Genomic DNA, 14,011 nt, shown 5'->3' with positions numbered 1-14,011 from the left:
GGTGGAGTGTGCTGCCTGTAGTGAGAATTTGTTATCATTCTAACTGCAGCCTTTTGTTGGGTAATTAGTGGTCTGAGATGGTTACTTGTTGTTGAGCCCCATGCACAAATTCCATAGGTGAGATAGGGGTAAATAAGAGAGTGACATAGGGCCAGGAGGGCTGACTGTGGAACATAGTACCGTATCTTCGATAGTATTTATTTATTTATTTATTTATTTATTTATTTATTTATAATTTGAGCACACATACAGAGGTACAAAAAAATACAGATAAGAGCAGCATGCCAAAGCCACTTATACTATGCATAGCATTACGGGCTGGCTTAAAATTAACTTAAGATTAACTAAGCAATGATGAAATCAGTGAAAAACATTAATGTAAACTGATTACTATAAAGCACAAGTGAGTATTACAAAGACAGGTCATATGGTTGCATGCATTGTTGTAAATTCAGTAGAATGGAGTATTCTGTTAGGTAGTGAATTTAAAAAATAATAAAGTTAGATTGGGTTTTAGGTTTAACATTTATGTGATATAATTGTGAGAAACATTTAAGATATACAATTTATAAGGTTCAGTTATTCAGTATTTATTTGGTTTTGGGTGAGTAAGTGATCTTTGAGAAGAGACTTGAATTTATAAACAGGTAGTGTTTCTTTTATATTAACAGGTAATGAATTCCAGATTTTAGGGCCTTTTATGTGCATTGAGTTTTTGCATAGCGTGAGATGGACACGAGGAATATCAAAGAGTGATCTGTGCCTTGTGTTATGGTCATGTGTTCTGTTGAGGTTGGCAAGGAGATGTTTGAGGGGAGGGTTAATATCAGAGTTGAGTGTTCTATGTATGTAATAGGTGCAGTAATAAGTATGGATGTTTTGTATGGTGAGTAGGTTGAGTGTATTGAATATTGGTGGAGTGTGCTGCCTGTAGTGAGAATTTGTTATCATTCTAACTGCAGCCTTTTGTTGGGTAATTAGTGGTCTGAGATGGTTACTTGTTGTTGAGCCCCATGCACAAATTCCATAGGTGAGATAGGGGTAAATAAGAGAGTGATATAGGGCCAGGAGGGCTGACTGTGGAGCATAGTACCGTATCTTCGATAGTATGCCTACAGTCTTGGAAATTTTCTTAGAAATTTGTTGTATATGTGTATGAAATTTGAGTCTTTTATCAAGGTGGATTCCTATGAATTTTCCCTCTGTTAGTTTTGTGATAGGTGATCCGTTTATCATTATGTTAAGAGGGACATATGTAGCTCTGTTACCAAACTGAATGAAGTAGGTTTTGTCAATGTTTAGTGTAAGTTTGTTAGTCCTCATCCAGGTAGATATTTTCTGTAATTCGGTATTTACAGTATTGGCTAGCGTGACTGGGCTCGGGTGAGAGAAGACGTATGTAGTGTCATCTGCAAATAGTGTGGGTTTGAGTAATTGCGAAGCATAATGCAACATAATGCAGATGTGCTCAAACAACTGGCTTCTCGAGTTCAATTCAAGCAAATGCAAGGTTTTAGAGATGAGGTCAGAGCGGAGAGAAGCTGGAAGTATCAGCGTAGAGAACCTAGGGTGAATATATCACCAAGGCCTGGTCATAGACTGGACTGCGGGGGCGTTGACCCCCGGAAGACCCTCCAAGTAGACTCCAGGACCCCGTTGGAAATAAGTCACTTTGTCTGACTTTTTTGTGTTATCCCAGGTTCTCTACACATATGTTGCTATGTATGATAATCTATGTAACTATATTTGTGTATACCTGAATAAACTTACTTACTCCAGGTAAACATATTACCAGAATTATACATAAACTTTATAATGTCGTCGGCACAAACAAGACAAGCAAACCTCAGAATAGCATTCAGGATTATGAATAACTTTTCAAAACTTTATATACGACATTGAGTAAGCAGCCCCAGCATGGAGCCCACACCTTCCTAACATGTGCAGATGCTCGGAAAGGTTCAAAGGTTTGCAACCAGTCTAGTACCAGAACTGAGACGAATGAACTCTGAAGATATGTTGAAGAAACTGAATCTGATGACCTTACCTGGAGTTTACCTGGAGAGAGTTCCGGGGGTCAACGCCCCCGCGGCCCGGTCTGTGACCAGGCCTCCTGGTGGATCAGAGCCTGATCAACCAGGCTGTTACTGCTGGCTGCACGCAAACTAACGTACGAACCACAGCCCGGCTGATCAGGAACCGACTTTAGGTGCTTGTCCAGTGCCAGCTTGAAGACTGCCAGGGGTCTGTTGGTAATCCCCCTTATGTATGCTGGGAGGCAGTTGAACAGTCTCGGGCCCCTGACACTTATTGTATGGTCTCTTAACGTGCTAGTGACACCCCTGCTTTTCATTGGGGGGATGTTGCATCGTCTGCCAAGTCTTTTGCTTTCGTAGTGAGTGATTAGTGGAGATATAAGACGTAAACGCGACGTGGAGTTAATACTGCAGAGAGGGACAGAGTGGATGAATGAAGAGTATAACGTTCAAGAGAAAGCAGGTGGAAACTCAAGACACAGATTAGCCATAGGAATGTAAGGTGTATTTCTTTAGTCTCAGGTTAGTTTAAAAGTGGAATGACTTCGATGAGGCGGTGGTGGAGGCAAATTCAATACACACCTTCAGGAATAGATATGATAAGGCGCAAGAAGCCAGAAATCAGTGAGGCCATCTGCATCTGGAAGGCGGGCCAGGAGTTGAGTTTCGATCCTCCTCAAACACAAATCGGTGACAAATCTGCAAGTAGACACAAAGACAACGACAACCAGCACGGATTCAGGGAAGGAAAATCCTGTGTCACAAACCTACTGGAGTTTTATGACAAGGTAATGGAAGTAAGATATGAGAGAGAGGAGTGGGTAGATTGCATTTTCTTGGACTGCAAGAAGACCTTCGACACAGTTACTCACAAGAGGAAGAGGATCAGGCATCGCATAACAGGATTCGCACTGCAGTGGATCAGGGAATACCTGACAGGGAGGCAACAACGAGTTATGGTATGTGATAAGGCATCACAGTGGGCGCCTGTGATGAGCGGGGTTCCACAGGGGTCAGTCCTAGGACCAGTGCTATTTTTGGTATATGTGAATGACATGATGGAAAGGATAGACTCAGAAGTGTCCCTGTTTGCAGATGATGTGAAGCTAATGAGGAGAATTAAATCAGACGAGGATCAGGCAGGACTGCAAAGAGACCTGGACAGGCTGCAAGCTTCGTCCAGCAACTGGCTCCTCGAATTTAGCCCCGCCAAATGCAAAGTCATGAAGATCGGGGAGGGGCAAAGAAGACCGCAGACAGAGTATAGTTTAGGCGGCCAGAGACTGCAAACCTCACTCAAGGAAAATGATCTTGGGGTGAGTATAATACCGAGCACATCTCATGTGGCACACGTCAGCCAGCTAACTGCTGAAACATATGGGTCGCATCGTGGGGGACAAGATTGAAGTTTATTCAGGTATACACAAATACAGTTACATAGATTATCATAAGATAAGAGATAAGATTTTGTTCGGATTTTTAACCCCGGAGGGTTAGCCACCCAGGATAACCCAAGAAAGTCAGTGCGTCATCGAGGACTGTCTAACTTATTTCCATTGGGGTCCTCAACCTTGTCCCCCAGGATGCGACCCACACCAGTCGACTAACACCCAGGTACCTATTTGCTGCTAGGTGAACAGGACAACAGGTGTAAGGAAACGTGTCGAAATGTTTCCACCCGCCGGGAATCGAACCCGGGCCCTCCGTGTGTGAAGCGGGAGCTTTAGCCACCAGGCCACCGGGCCACCATATGTGTAGCATATGTGTAGAGAACCTAGGATAACCCAAAGAAGTCAGAGAATGACTTATTTTCATTGGGGTCTTTTATTTCCACTGACTTTCTTGGGTTATCCTGGGTAACAAACACTACGGGGTTAAAAATCCGAACACAGTCTTATCTCTTATCCTAACACTAACCCATCAACAACAAGAGGCAGCAGCAACTTTCACTAGGGATATTTTTGTACCAGCCATCGTCGGGTGTGGACATTTCTTTCGCCTGAGTATCGGTGATATATCCACCGGTCTCTCAGGGACACTTGTCCTCATCTATCTAGCTCGCCGGCCACACTACAAGAGGGGCACCTGGTCATCCGGGTACTTTAACCGGCTCCATTTTTGCCTCTCTGCGGATACTTCTTTAACGGTCTTCGGTGGGAAGCCGGTTACTGCACTCAGATGGGGTTTTGGGCGTCCCTCTCTGCTGGAGCTTGGCAAGGGCGTCCACCGGATCTGATTGGAAACTTAAAGTTTCTATCTCTATTTACAAATGAACTTTTGTTCCTTTTCTCTCATGGCCCAACTTTGGGCAACAAATCTTCCGGGTACCATCGAGAAGTTGGGTTCGATACGGCTCCTGCTGTCAGTGGCCCTGATAAACCTAACAAAGATAGAACTTTCACTGTGATGATGGTGACTCTCATAACACCCTGACCATGGACTAGAGCTCCACTTAGTTTTAAAATGATTATTTCATCGCTGTTCAGAAGGGTAAATTCCATTAGATTATTACCAAGACTTCTGCAACGTAATATTTGCTATGTGGAGAGAATAAGGTTCCTTCAAGTAAGCTAAAGTTCACTTTTTTTTTTTAATTGGGGAGGTACTAAACCCGTAGGGGTTATATAGCGTTTGGAGGAGAGGAAGGCAATCAAGTTCGATCCAAGGAAAGGGAGGATAGGTATCATGTCTTGGATCGAGAGCCCCTCATTGGCGTCAAGGCACAATATTGAACTTTGACCTCTTCCCTGAGGTCAGGTCAAAGTTCAGTAATGTTTGCAAAGTTGTATAATTAATTTACCCCTCAAGGGGGAAGGGGCTCTTGATACAAGAAACTGGAGCTGAACTTGCCTCACTTGGGTTGAGCCTGATTGCCTCCTGTTCCCCAGAAACTCTCCGACCCCTTTGGGTTTAGCACTTCAACATGAATTCTGTAATAATTAATTGATTCAAGGAATTGGAGCTGCCCTACGTTGCTTCAGATCAAACAATTTATCCATAATAAACTTTAATCTCATATTTTGAATAAGTTGCAGTTTTTGTCTAAGGAGTATGGCATTATGATGAGCAGGTATAATCCACACGGTGTTATATGGGTGTCCCGTAACTCAATCAGCTCACACACTGAGGTCTGGGGATCGACCCCCAGTATGGCTGGAAAACAGGATGCGTTTCCATAAGACACCTGCTGTCCATGTTCACCCATCAGTAAAATAGGTACCTGGGTGTTGTCGATTGGTGTGGGTCGCATCCTAGGACAGCATTGACCTAATTTGCCCGAAATGCCTTGCATAACAAGGACTTTCTATATAGTAGTATGTTATTGATGTCAGCTAGGCCTGTATACCTTGTACATGTACCTGTAGAAAAAGATATTATTACCTGGAGTTTACCTGGAGAGAATTCTGGGGGTCAACACCCCCACGGCCCAGTCTGTGACCAGGCCTCATGGTGGATCAGAGCCTGATCAACCAGGCTGTTACTGCTGGCTGCACGCAATCCAACGTACGAGCCACAGCCCGGCTGGTCAGGTACCAACTTTAGGTGCTTGTCCAGTGCCTGCTTGAAGACAGCCAGGGGTCTATTGGTAATTCCCCTCATGTATGCTGGGAGGCAGTTGAACAGTCTTGGGCCCCTGACACTTATTGTGTTTCTCTTAATGTGCTAGTGACACCCCTGCTTTTCATTGGGGGGATGTTGCATCGTCTGCCGAGTCTTTTGCTTTCGTAGTGAGTGATTTTCGTGTGCAAGTTCGGTACTAGTCCCTCTAGGATTTTCCAGGTGTATATAATCATGTATCTCTCCCGCCTGCATTCCAGGGAGTACAGGCTCAGGAACTTCAAGTACTCCCAGTAATTGAGGTGTTTTATCTCCGTTATGCGCGCCGTGAAGGTTCTCTGTACATTTTCTAGGTCAGCAATTTCACCTGCTTTGAAAGGTGCTGTTGGCAGACAGCATGGGCTGTCTGTGCAGACAGTACAGACTGTCTACATACGCTCGACCACCTGCCATATGGTCGTCCCGACCATGTCTGGCGGTAAATTAAACTCGGTCTCTCTCTCGTAGGAATAGGGCACAGAACACAAAATAAAAACATATATATACATATGGACATGGAAAAAAAAACTTCCTACAGGGAGGGAAGAAAAAATATGTGGGGTGTGCTAAACATCGTGGTCAAAGGCAGTGAGCATCGAAGGGCATCACTGCACGCCTTCCTGCGTCTGGACAGATACTGCAACACAGGAGACATCGCTGCGGCTGAGCTGTGACGTAACAGGATATGGTCTCCTCTGGAACGGTGAAGCAGTCATCGTAGGAGTCGCTGCAGGTTTCACTCAACCTGGGGCACGACATGCTGGTGCCCTCGAGTGAGGCGTCGACAAAACTTGGCAACTGGGCAGGACTTCTGGCAAGCGACTCAAGACACTTCTCGACTGGTACTGTCGCTGGGCTGTCACTGCTGGCGAGCGTGGAGCGAGTTGTGGAGCGAGTCGTGGTAGAGACGACTGGGCGAAACATCTGGGAGTCGTAACATCATACACCAGACTGCAGTGAGAGAGCTAGCAGTCAAAGTGACATCTTCTTTGTGCAGGCTGCTCACTGAAGCTTGTGACACGAGGCTGACACAGCGCCTGCCGTCAGGGCTAACTGCGGCTGACGAGTGTCATTCTCTCGGCAGTTGGAGTTATAGCAGAGGTTAGTCTAAGCATCTCCAGACTTGTTTCTCTACATATAACTGCACTCTGAAGGTCTGGAGGTGAAGTGAAACAAATCTCGATGGGAATTGTAGCAGGTACGATTCTGCAGAACATCACGAGCGACGAGCATAAGAGCTTTCTGTACAAGGGGGCTCGGGCTCAGAGCTGACTGATATCAGCTGTCAAACGCACTGGTCACATCGGTTGACTTACCACAGTGGTGCTACTCAGGTCTGGCTCAGACCTCACTGGACACAAGGAAACTACACACACCCGCGGTACAACATGGCTTAAACTAGCAAATGATGCTTTTATGTGCACAAAACTGACACTAAGCCATACACTAACATGTAAGAACACTGACTGAGAGGAATTAATTAACACACGACATATATCTTCTCTCAATCTTCTCAACAATACTGAAATAATTACAGTGGACCCCCGGTTAACGATATTTTTTCACTCCAGAAGTATGTTCAGGTGCCAGTACTGACCGAATTTGTTCCCATAAGAAATATTGTGAAGTAGATTAGTCCATTTCAGACCCCCAAACATACACATACAAACGCACTTACATAAATACACTTACATAATTGGTCACATTCGGAGGTAATCGTTATGCGGGGTCCACTGTACTAGAAACACTCGATGTGACATCATGTGATGCCAGGCGTGATGTCGCGAGGTGACATCAGCAGCACTGTGACGTCAGCAGACATCTCGAGGTGACGTCAGGCAGACATCGTGACGTCATGAAGTCGGGCAGCATCGTCGGTGACGTCAATGTGATGCGGGCAGCAGACCACAGCATGTGGCCTGGGACATCTGGTAACTCACGTGGCTTGTAGATCCACGTGACATCGCCCACACCCAACATGGCGTCGGGATCCACGTGGCGTCGTGATCTACGTGGCATGCTGATCTACGTGGCATGCTGATCCGCGTAGCTTCGAGTGGCCTCGGGCACTCGGATACACAGCTCTGGCAATGAATTCACATGGAAAACAGCAGAAAACACAGCAGAGGGAGTGAGTAGTGGTGAGTGTATGGTAGTGTGGTGGCGAGGAGCGTGGGTGAGTGTATGGCGAGGGAGCATCTGGCCATTTCCTCCTCCTCCCACCCACAAACACAGGGAAACACACTGGACGCAGAAATCACCACAAAACTCACCTCTGGTTTGCTGAAACAGCTGTGCTGAGCTGAACAACAACAGAAACATACAAGTGACGTTGAACACGTGACTTGAGAAACAGCGTGGGACGCTGTAGCGTGGGGTCACTGGGATGCCACTTACAATTCTCGAAGAAATTCGGCAAATTTCGGCTAGATCCTGCTTGTACCTGTGTCTGGATGCTCAAACGTGCAGACACGACGTCAGGATAACTCGTTGAGAGACGGATGCTTCTTGTATAGGGTGATAAAGTGAAGATGACTTCATACCTTCCTTCCTCTCTTCGGGCAAACACAACTGCTGCGACCACCGCTTCCCACCAATGTGAACCAAGATTAATTGGTATTATGTAGCGGGTTCAATGATACGTCTTCGGAGGCTTCTTACTTTATTTGCAAAGTCGTGGTGGGTACACAGGCTTGTGTGTTGTGCCCATGGCCTGGGAGGGCCATCCCACGAGAGAGAGAGAGTAGGCCTTCTGTCTTGCTGCCAGGCCACTGTGAGAGTGAGAGAGTGTGGGACCAGCTTCCCACAGACTTGGACAGGCCCAGATGGCAGCACTTTAGTGGTGCAAAATATGAACTAAGCTGGCAGACAGCATGGGCTGTCTGTGCAGACAGTACAGGCTGTCTACAATTTCACCTGCTTTGAAAGGTGCTGCTAGTGTGCAGCAGTATTATATAACAACCAGACATATTATCTTCCATTCCTCAGTAAGCAAGTACTATGCATTTACTTTTTTTTTATTTGTATGTTGATAATCAGTTCTCCGGATAAGCAAAAATCAAAGAATGGAAAAAAGATATTTTACAGAGGGGAAGTGGTAAAGAACCCTTCCTCCATAAGCCATGTGTGTCATAAGAGGTGACTAAAATGCTGAGAGCAAGGGGCTAGTAACCTCTTCTGTCTCAATTACCAAATGTAAAAAGAAAAACTTTCATTTCTTCATTTTTTGGGTCACCCTGCCTCAGAGGGAGATGGCTGTTAGGTTAAAAAAATATTAAAAAAAAAAAAAAAAAAAATTCTTCATAACATACATAACAGTAATTCCCTTTCCAGTAAGCTTTCTTTTTTATTTGGAGAGTATCGATTCAGTTTTCCCAAGATGCAGACAGTTTTTATCTTTTAACTCCAGTTTAAAAGATAATATGCAACCTCAGTTCTTTTTATTTTTACCAGACACTAAGAAAACCCTGTTCTGTATACTATATGAGCTTAAGTTTCTCACTGATGGGCATATAATTTACTTAACTTTAGAATAATAGAGGACCCAGAGCACTTCTTCTGAAGACTCCATTAGGTATTGTCAAAGGTTCTGATTCAGTATTATTATCATTGCTTAACTGACTCAGAACCTTTACAGGTATCACTTAGAGTTATCAAGTGAATGAATATCTTGGGCCAATACAACTCTCAAGGACACCAATGGAAATAAGTCACTTTGACTTTTTTGGGTTATCCTTGGTAATTTACACTATGTATGATAATTGTACTTATGTGTACCTCTACCTAAATAAATTTACTTATTTGATAAAAACTGGATCAGAATACGAAACAAATTCCAACCACACACTAAAGGGAAACACAAATATGAAGGACCTGGGAGTGATAATGTTAAGAGAATCTCACTGTCAAAGATCACAACAATGTTTCTACCACATCTCCTAGGAAAATGATAGGATAATGAGAACCTTCAAAAGGATAATGAGAACCTTCAAAACTAGGGATGCCAGACCAATGATCATTCTCTTCAAATTGCTTGTTCTCTCTAGGCTGGAATACTGCTGTACACTAAGAGCCAAAACAGACGAAATTGCAGACCTAGAGAATATACAGATAACTTTCACTGCATGTGTAAGTACAATGAAGCACCTAAATTACTGGGAATGGTTGAAGTCCCTTGACCTGTACTCCTTGGAACATAGGCAAGAAAGATACTTGACAATATACACACTTGGAAAATGCTAGAGGGACTAGTCCCAAATCTCCACATGAAAATCACTCCCTATGAAAGCAAAAGACTCAGCAGGTGATACAACATTCTCTCGGTGAAAAGCAGGAGTACCAAGAGTACACTAAGAGACAAAATAAGTGTCAGGGGCCCAAGATTGTTCAGCTGCCTCCCAGCATACATAAGTGGAATTACCAATAGACCCCTGGCTATCTCCAAGAGGGAGCTGGACAGGCACCTAAAGTCGGTACCTGACCAGCCAGGCTGTGGTTCATACATCGGTTTGCATACCTCCAGCAGTAACATCCTTGTTGATCAGGCCCTGATCGACTTCTAGGTCTGGTCATTGACCTGGCAAAGGGGGCATTGACCCCCAAAACCCCCTGCAGGTATACCCCCAAATATTTGGACCACAATGGCTTCTTAGTGTTTAGTAAAGGTAGATAAAGATAATACTGTAAATAAAATGCATGTGCAAAAACTGCAAAGTGTAAAAAATGTGTTTTCTGGTCATGCTTGTGTATGTCACATAACTAGGCAAATATAACCTGGAGGCAGTGAATGGATGACCCAATGAATTGTAACTAGTATACCCTTCCTTGGATCAAACCCAATTATTATTATTATAATCGTGGGGAAGCACTAAACCTGTAGGATTATACAGCGCATGTGGGGGCGGTGGAAGGTATTCAGGCTTAATTCAGAGAACCAGAGCACAGATCCAATTCCCTAGATCAAGAGCCTCTCACCAATGTCAAGTAATCTCCCTTGAGGGGTTCAAACCTGATTACCCCTCAGGCACTACATGGATCTTTCAGTACAGTATAATACTTCTGTATGAATATAAATAAAAAATGAACAGATGATGAGAGGCAGTGCAGTTGTTAATAAACTATTGTATTATTACTGTTATGATGGAGTGCACTAAACCTGTAAGGGTCATACAGTGCCTTGGGAATGGGAGGAGTGGGGGTTAATCAGGTTTGATCCCAGGAAGGAAAAGGTAACTCCAATTCTTGGACCAAGAGCCCTTGTTGTTGCATCAATAATATGGTATACCAGATAGCAAGGCAAAAAATAGTTCAAGGAAGTTAAAATTCCAATAAAATTTAATCATTACTTATATTTCCTTTAGATATTTTTAATCAGAAATTATATAAAAGATTCTTACGGTTTTACAGTATCTAAAAGAGCAAGATTCTGTGTGTGCATCCCATATACCTGGTGGGAAGTTCCTGCTGTACAGTCAGAGCAAACCTCTACTACGCATAGACAAAGCCAACACTGAAGATGCACTTGTGTGGTTAACTTATCCAGGTGATTATTGCAGTATTACTGTTATGTATTTATGTTTCTGCAGTATTGGGATTTTTCATTGGGTTTTTTGTAAATAGAACAAAAATAGTTTTTCTGGGTTTGTAAGTCCCAAGGTAGCAAGGAAATCTTCTTGTTTCCATCTCTACCCCAGGTAGCACCTGCTAATATTTCACCCCAGAAGTGAAAGGGACAGTGAGGAGAGGGAAGAGAAGGATAAAGGAAAGAATGATGGGGAGAGAAGCATTATTTTATTTAACTAGATTTTGATATGTAGTACATACTGAATACAGTGGACCCCCGCATAGCGACCTTAATCCGTGCAAGAGGGCTGGCTGTTATGCGAAATGTTCGCTATGCGAATGAATTTTCCCCATAAGAAATAATGGAAATAAAATTAATCCGTGCAAGACACCCAAAAGTATGAAAAAAATTTTTTTTTACCACAAAAAAATGTTAATTTTAGTACACACAAACTGAAAAAGGCATGCACAATTACATGACACTTACTTTTATTGAAGATCTGGTGATGATTGATGGGATGGGAGGAGGGGAGAGAGAGTGTTAGTGTTTAGAAGGGGAATCCCCTTCCATTAAGACTTGAGGAGGCAAGTCCTTTTCTGGGGTTACTTCCCTTCTTCTTTTAATGCCACTAGGACCAGCTTCAGAGTCACTGGACTTCTTTCGCACAACATATCTGTCCATAGTGGCCTGTACCTCTCGTTCCTTTATGATTTGTCTAAAGTGGTTCACAACAGTGTCATTGTAACAGTCACCAGCACGGCTTGCAATAGCTGCGTGAGGGTGATTTTCATCAAAAAAGGTTTGCACTTCAAGCCATTTTGCACACATTTCTTTAATCTTTGAAGTAGGCAATTCCTTCAATTTCTCTCTCCCCTCCTTTGAACCAGTTTCCCCAGGTCTGGCCTGAACATTAAAATGGTATAAAATACCGACAGATTGTTAGGTAAGACACATATGCAACAGTTAGATATCTTTATTTCGAAACGTTTCGCCTACACAGTAGGCTTCTTCAGTCGAGTACAGAAAAGTTGATAGAAGCAGAAGATACTTGAAGACGATGTAATCAGTCCATCACCCTTAAAGTTTTGAGGTGGTCAGTCCCTCAGTCTGGAGAAGAGCATTGTTCCGTTGTCTGAAACAATATGAAGTTGAAGTGACAGGATGGAGCCTTTATATAGTGCCAGGAGGTGAGACGTAGGTTGCTTTGGGAGGGCAGGTCCCTCTCAAACCCAGCCGTTCTCACTAGTAGAGGTCGAAGTTGATGGTCTGTACCAAGATACCCTTGTGTTGCAGTGTCTGACAGAATGAACATTAAAATGGTATAAAATACCGACAGATTGTTAGGTAAGACACATATGCAACAGTTAGATATCTTTATTTCGAACTTCGACCTCTACTAGTGAGAACGGCTGGGTTTGAGAGGGACCTGCCCTCCCAAAGCAACCTACGTCTCACCTCCTGGCACTATATAAAGGCTCCATCCTGTCACTTCAACTTCATATTGTTTCAGACAACGGAACAATGCTCTTCTCCAGACTGAGGGACTGACATCCTCAAAACTTTAAGGGTGATGGACTGATTACATCGTCTTCAAGTATCTTCTGCTTCTATCAACTTTTCTGTACTCGACTGAAGAAGCCTACTGTGTAGGCGAAACGTTTCGAAATAAAGATATCTAACTGTTGCATATGTGTCTTACCTAACAATCTGTCGGTATTTTATACCATTTTAATGTTCATTCTGTCAGACACTGCAACACAAGGGTATCTTGGTACAGACCATCAACTTCGACCTCTACTAGTGAGAACGGCTGGGTTTGAGAGGGACCTGCCCTCCCAAAGCAACCTACGTCTCACCTCCTGGCACTATATAAAGGCTCCATCCTGTCACTTCAACTTCATATTGTTTCAGACAACGGAACAATGCTCTTCTCCAGACTGAGGGACTGACCACCTCAAAACTTTAAGGGTGATGGACTGATTACATCGTCTTCAAGTATCTTCTGCTTCTATCAACTTTTCTGTACTCGACTGAAGAAGCCTACTGTGTAGGCGAAACGTTTCGAAATAAAGATATCTAACTGTTGCATATGTGTCTTACCTAACAATCTGTCGGTATTTTATACCATTTTAATGTTCATTCTGTCAGACACTGCAACACAAGGGTATCTTGGTACAGACCATCAACTTCGACCTCTACTAGTGAGAACGGCTGGGTTTGAGAGGGACCTGCCCTCCCAAAGCAACCTACGTCTCACCTCCTGGCACTATATAAAGGCTCCATCCTGTCACTTCAACTTCATATTGTTTCAGACAACGGAACAATGCTCTTCTCCAGACTGAGGGACTGACCACCTCAAAACTTTAAGGGTGATGGACTGATTACATCGTCTTCAAGTATCTTCTGCTTCTATCAACTTTTCTGTACTCGACTGAAGAAGCCTACTGTGTAGGCGAAACGTTTCGAAATAAAGATATCTAACTGTTGCATATGTGTCTTACCTAACAATCTGTCGGTATTTTATACCATTTTAATGTTCATTCTGTCAGACACTGCAACACAAGGGTATCTTGGTACAGACCATCAACTTCGACCTCTACTAGTGAGAACGGCTGGGTTTGAGAGGGACCTGCCCTCCCAAAGCAACCTACGTCTCACCTCCTGGCACTATATAAAGGCTCCATCCTGTCACTTCAACTTCATATTGTTTCAGACAACGGAACAATGCTCTTCTCCAGACTGAGGGACTGACCACCTCAAAACTTTAAGGGTGATGGACTGATTACATCGTCTTCAAGTATCTTCTGCTTCTATC

At 43.6% G+C, this 14,011-nt stretch overlaps 1 protein-coding gene across 2 annotated transcripts in view; it reads left to right on the top strand.

Annotated features, from left to right (window-relative positions):
* Positions 1–4,390: 4,390 nt before the first annotated feature.
* Positions 4,391–14,011, top strand: part of LOC128694243 (NAD(P)H pyrophosphatase NUDT13, mitochondrial) — a 33,154-nt gene continuing 23,533 nt past the window's right edge. Inside the window, exons 1-2 of one of the 2 annotated variants that reach the window (XM_053784267.2) lie at positions 4,391–4,526; positions 11,040–11,175. In XM_053784267.2, coding sequence (XP_053640242.2) covers positions 4,500–4,526; positions 11,040–11,175 — 163 coding nt within the window. In that variant the 5' untranslated portion in view covers positions 4,391–4,499. Of the gene's footprint in view, positions 4,602–11,039; positions 11,176–14,011 lie in introns of both variants that reach the window. The other variant, XM_053784266.2, reaches the window with a different exon arrangement.

Source organism: Cherax quadricarinatus, chromosome 43 (genome assembly GCF_038502225.1).
Source record: "Cherax quadricarinatus isolate ZL_2023a chromosome 43, ASM3850222v1, whole genome shotgun sequence".
Taxonomy (NCBI): domain Eukaryota; kingdom Metazoa; phylum Arthropoda; class Malacostraca; order Decapoda; family Parastacidae; genus Cherax; species Cherax quadricarinatus.
Note: the sequence above shows the minus strand (reverse complement) of the source record. Positions and strands in the feature narration are given on the sequence as shown.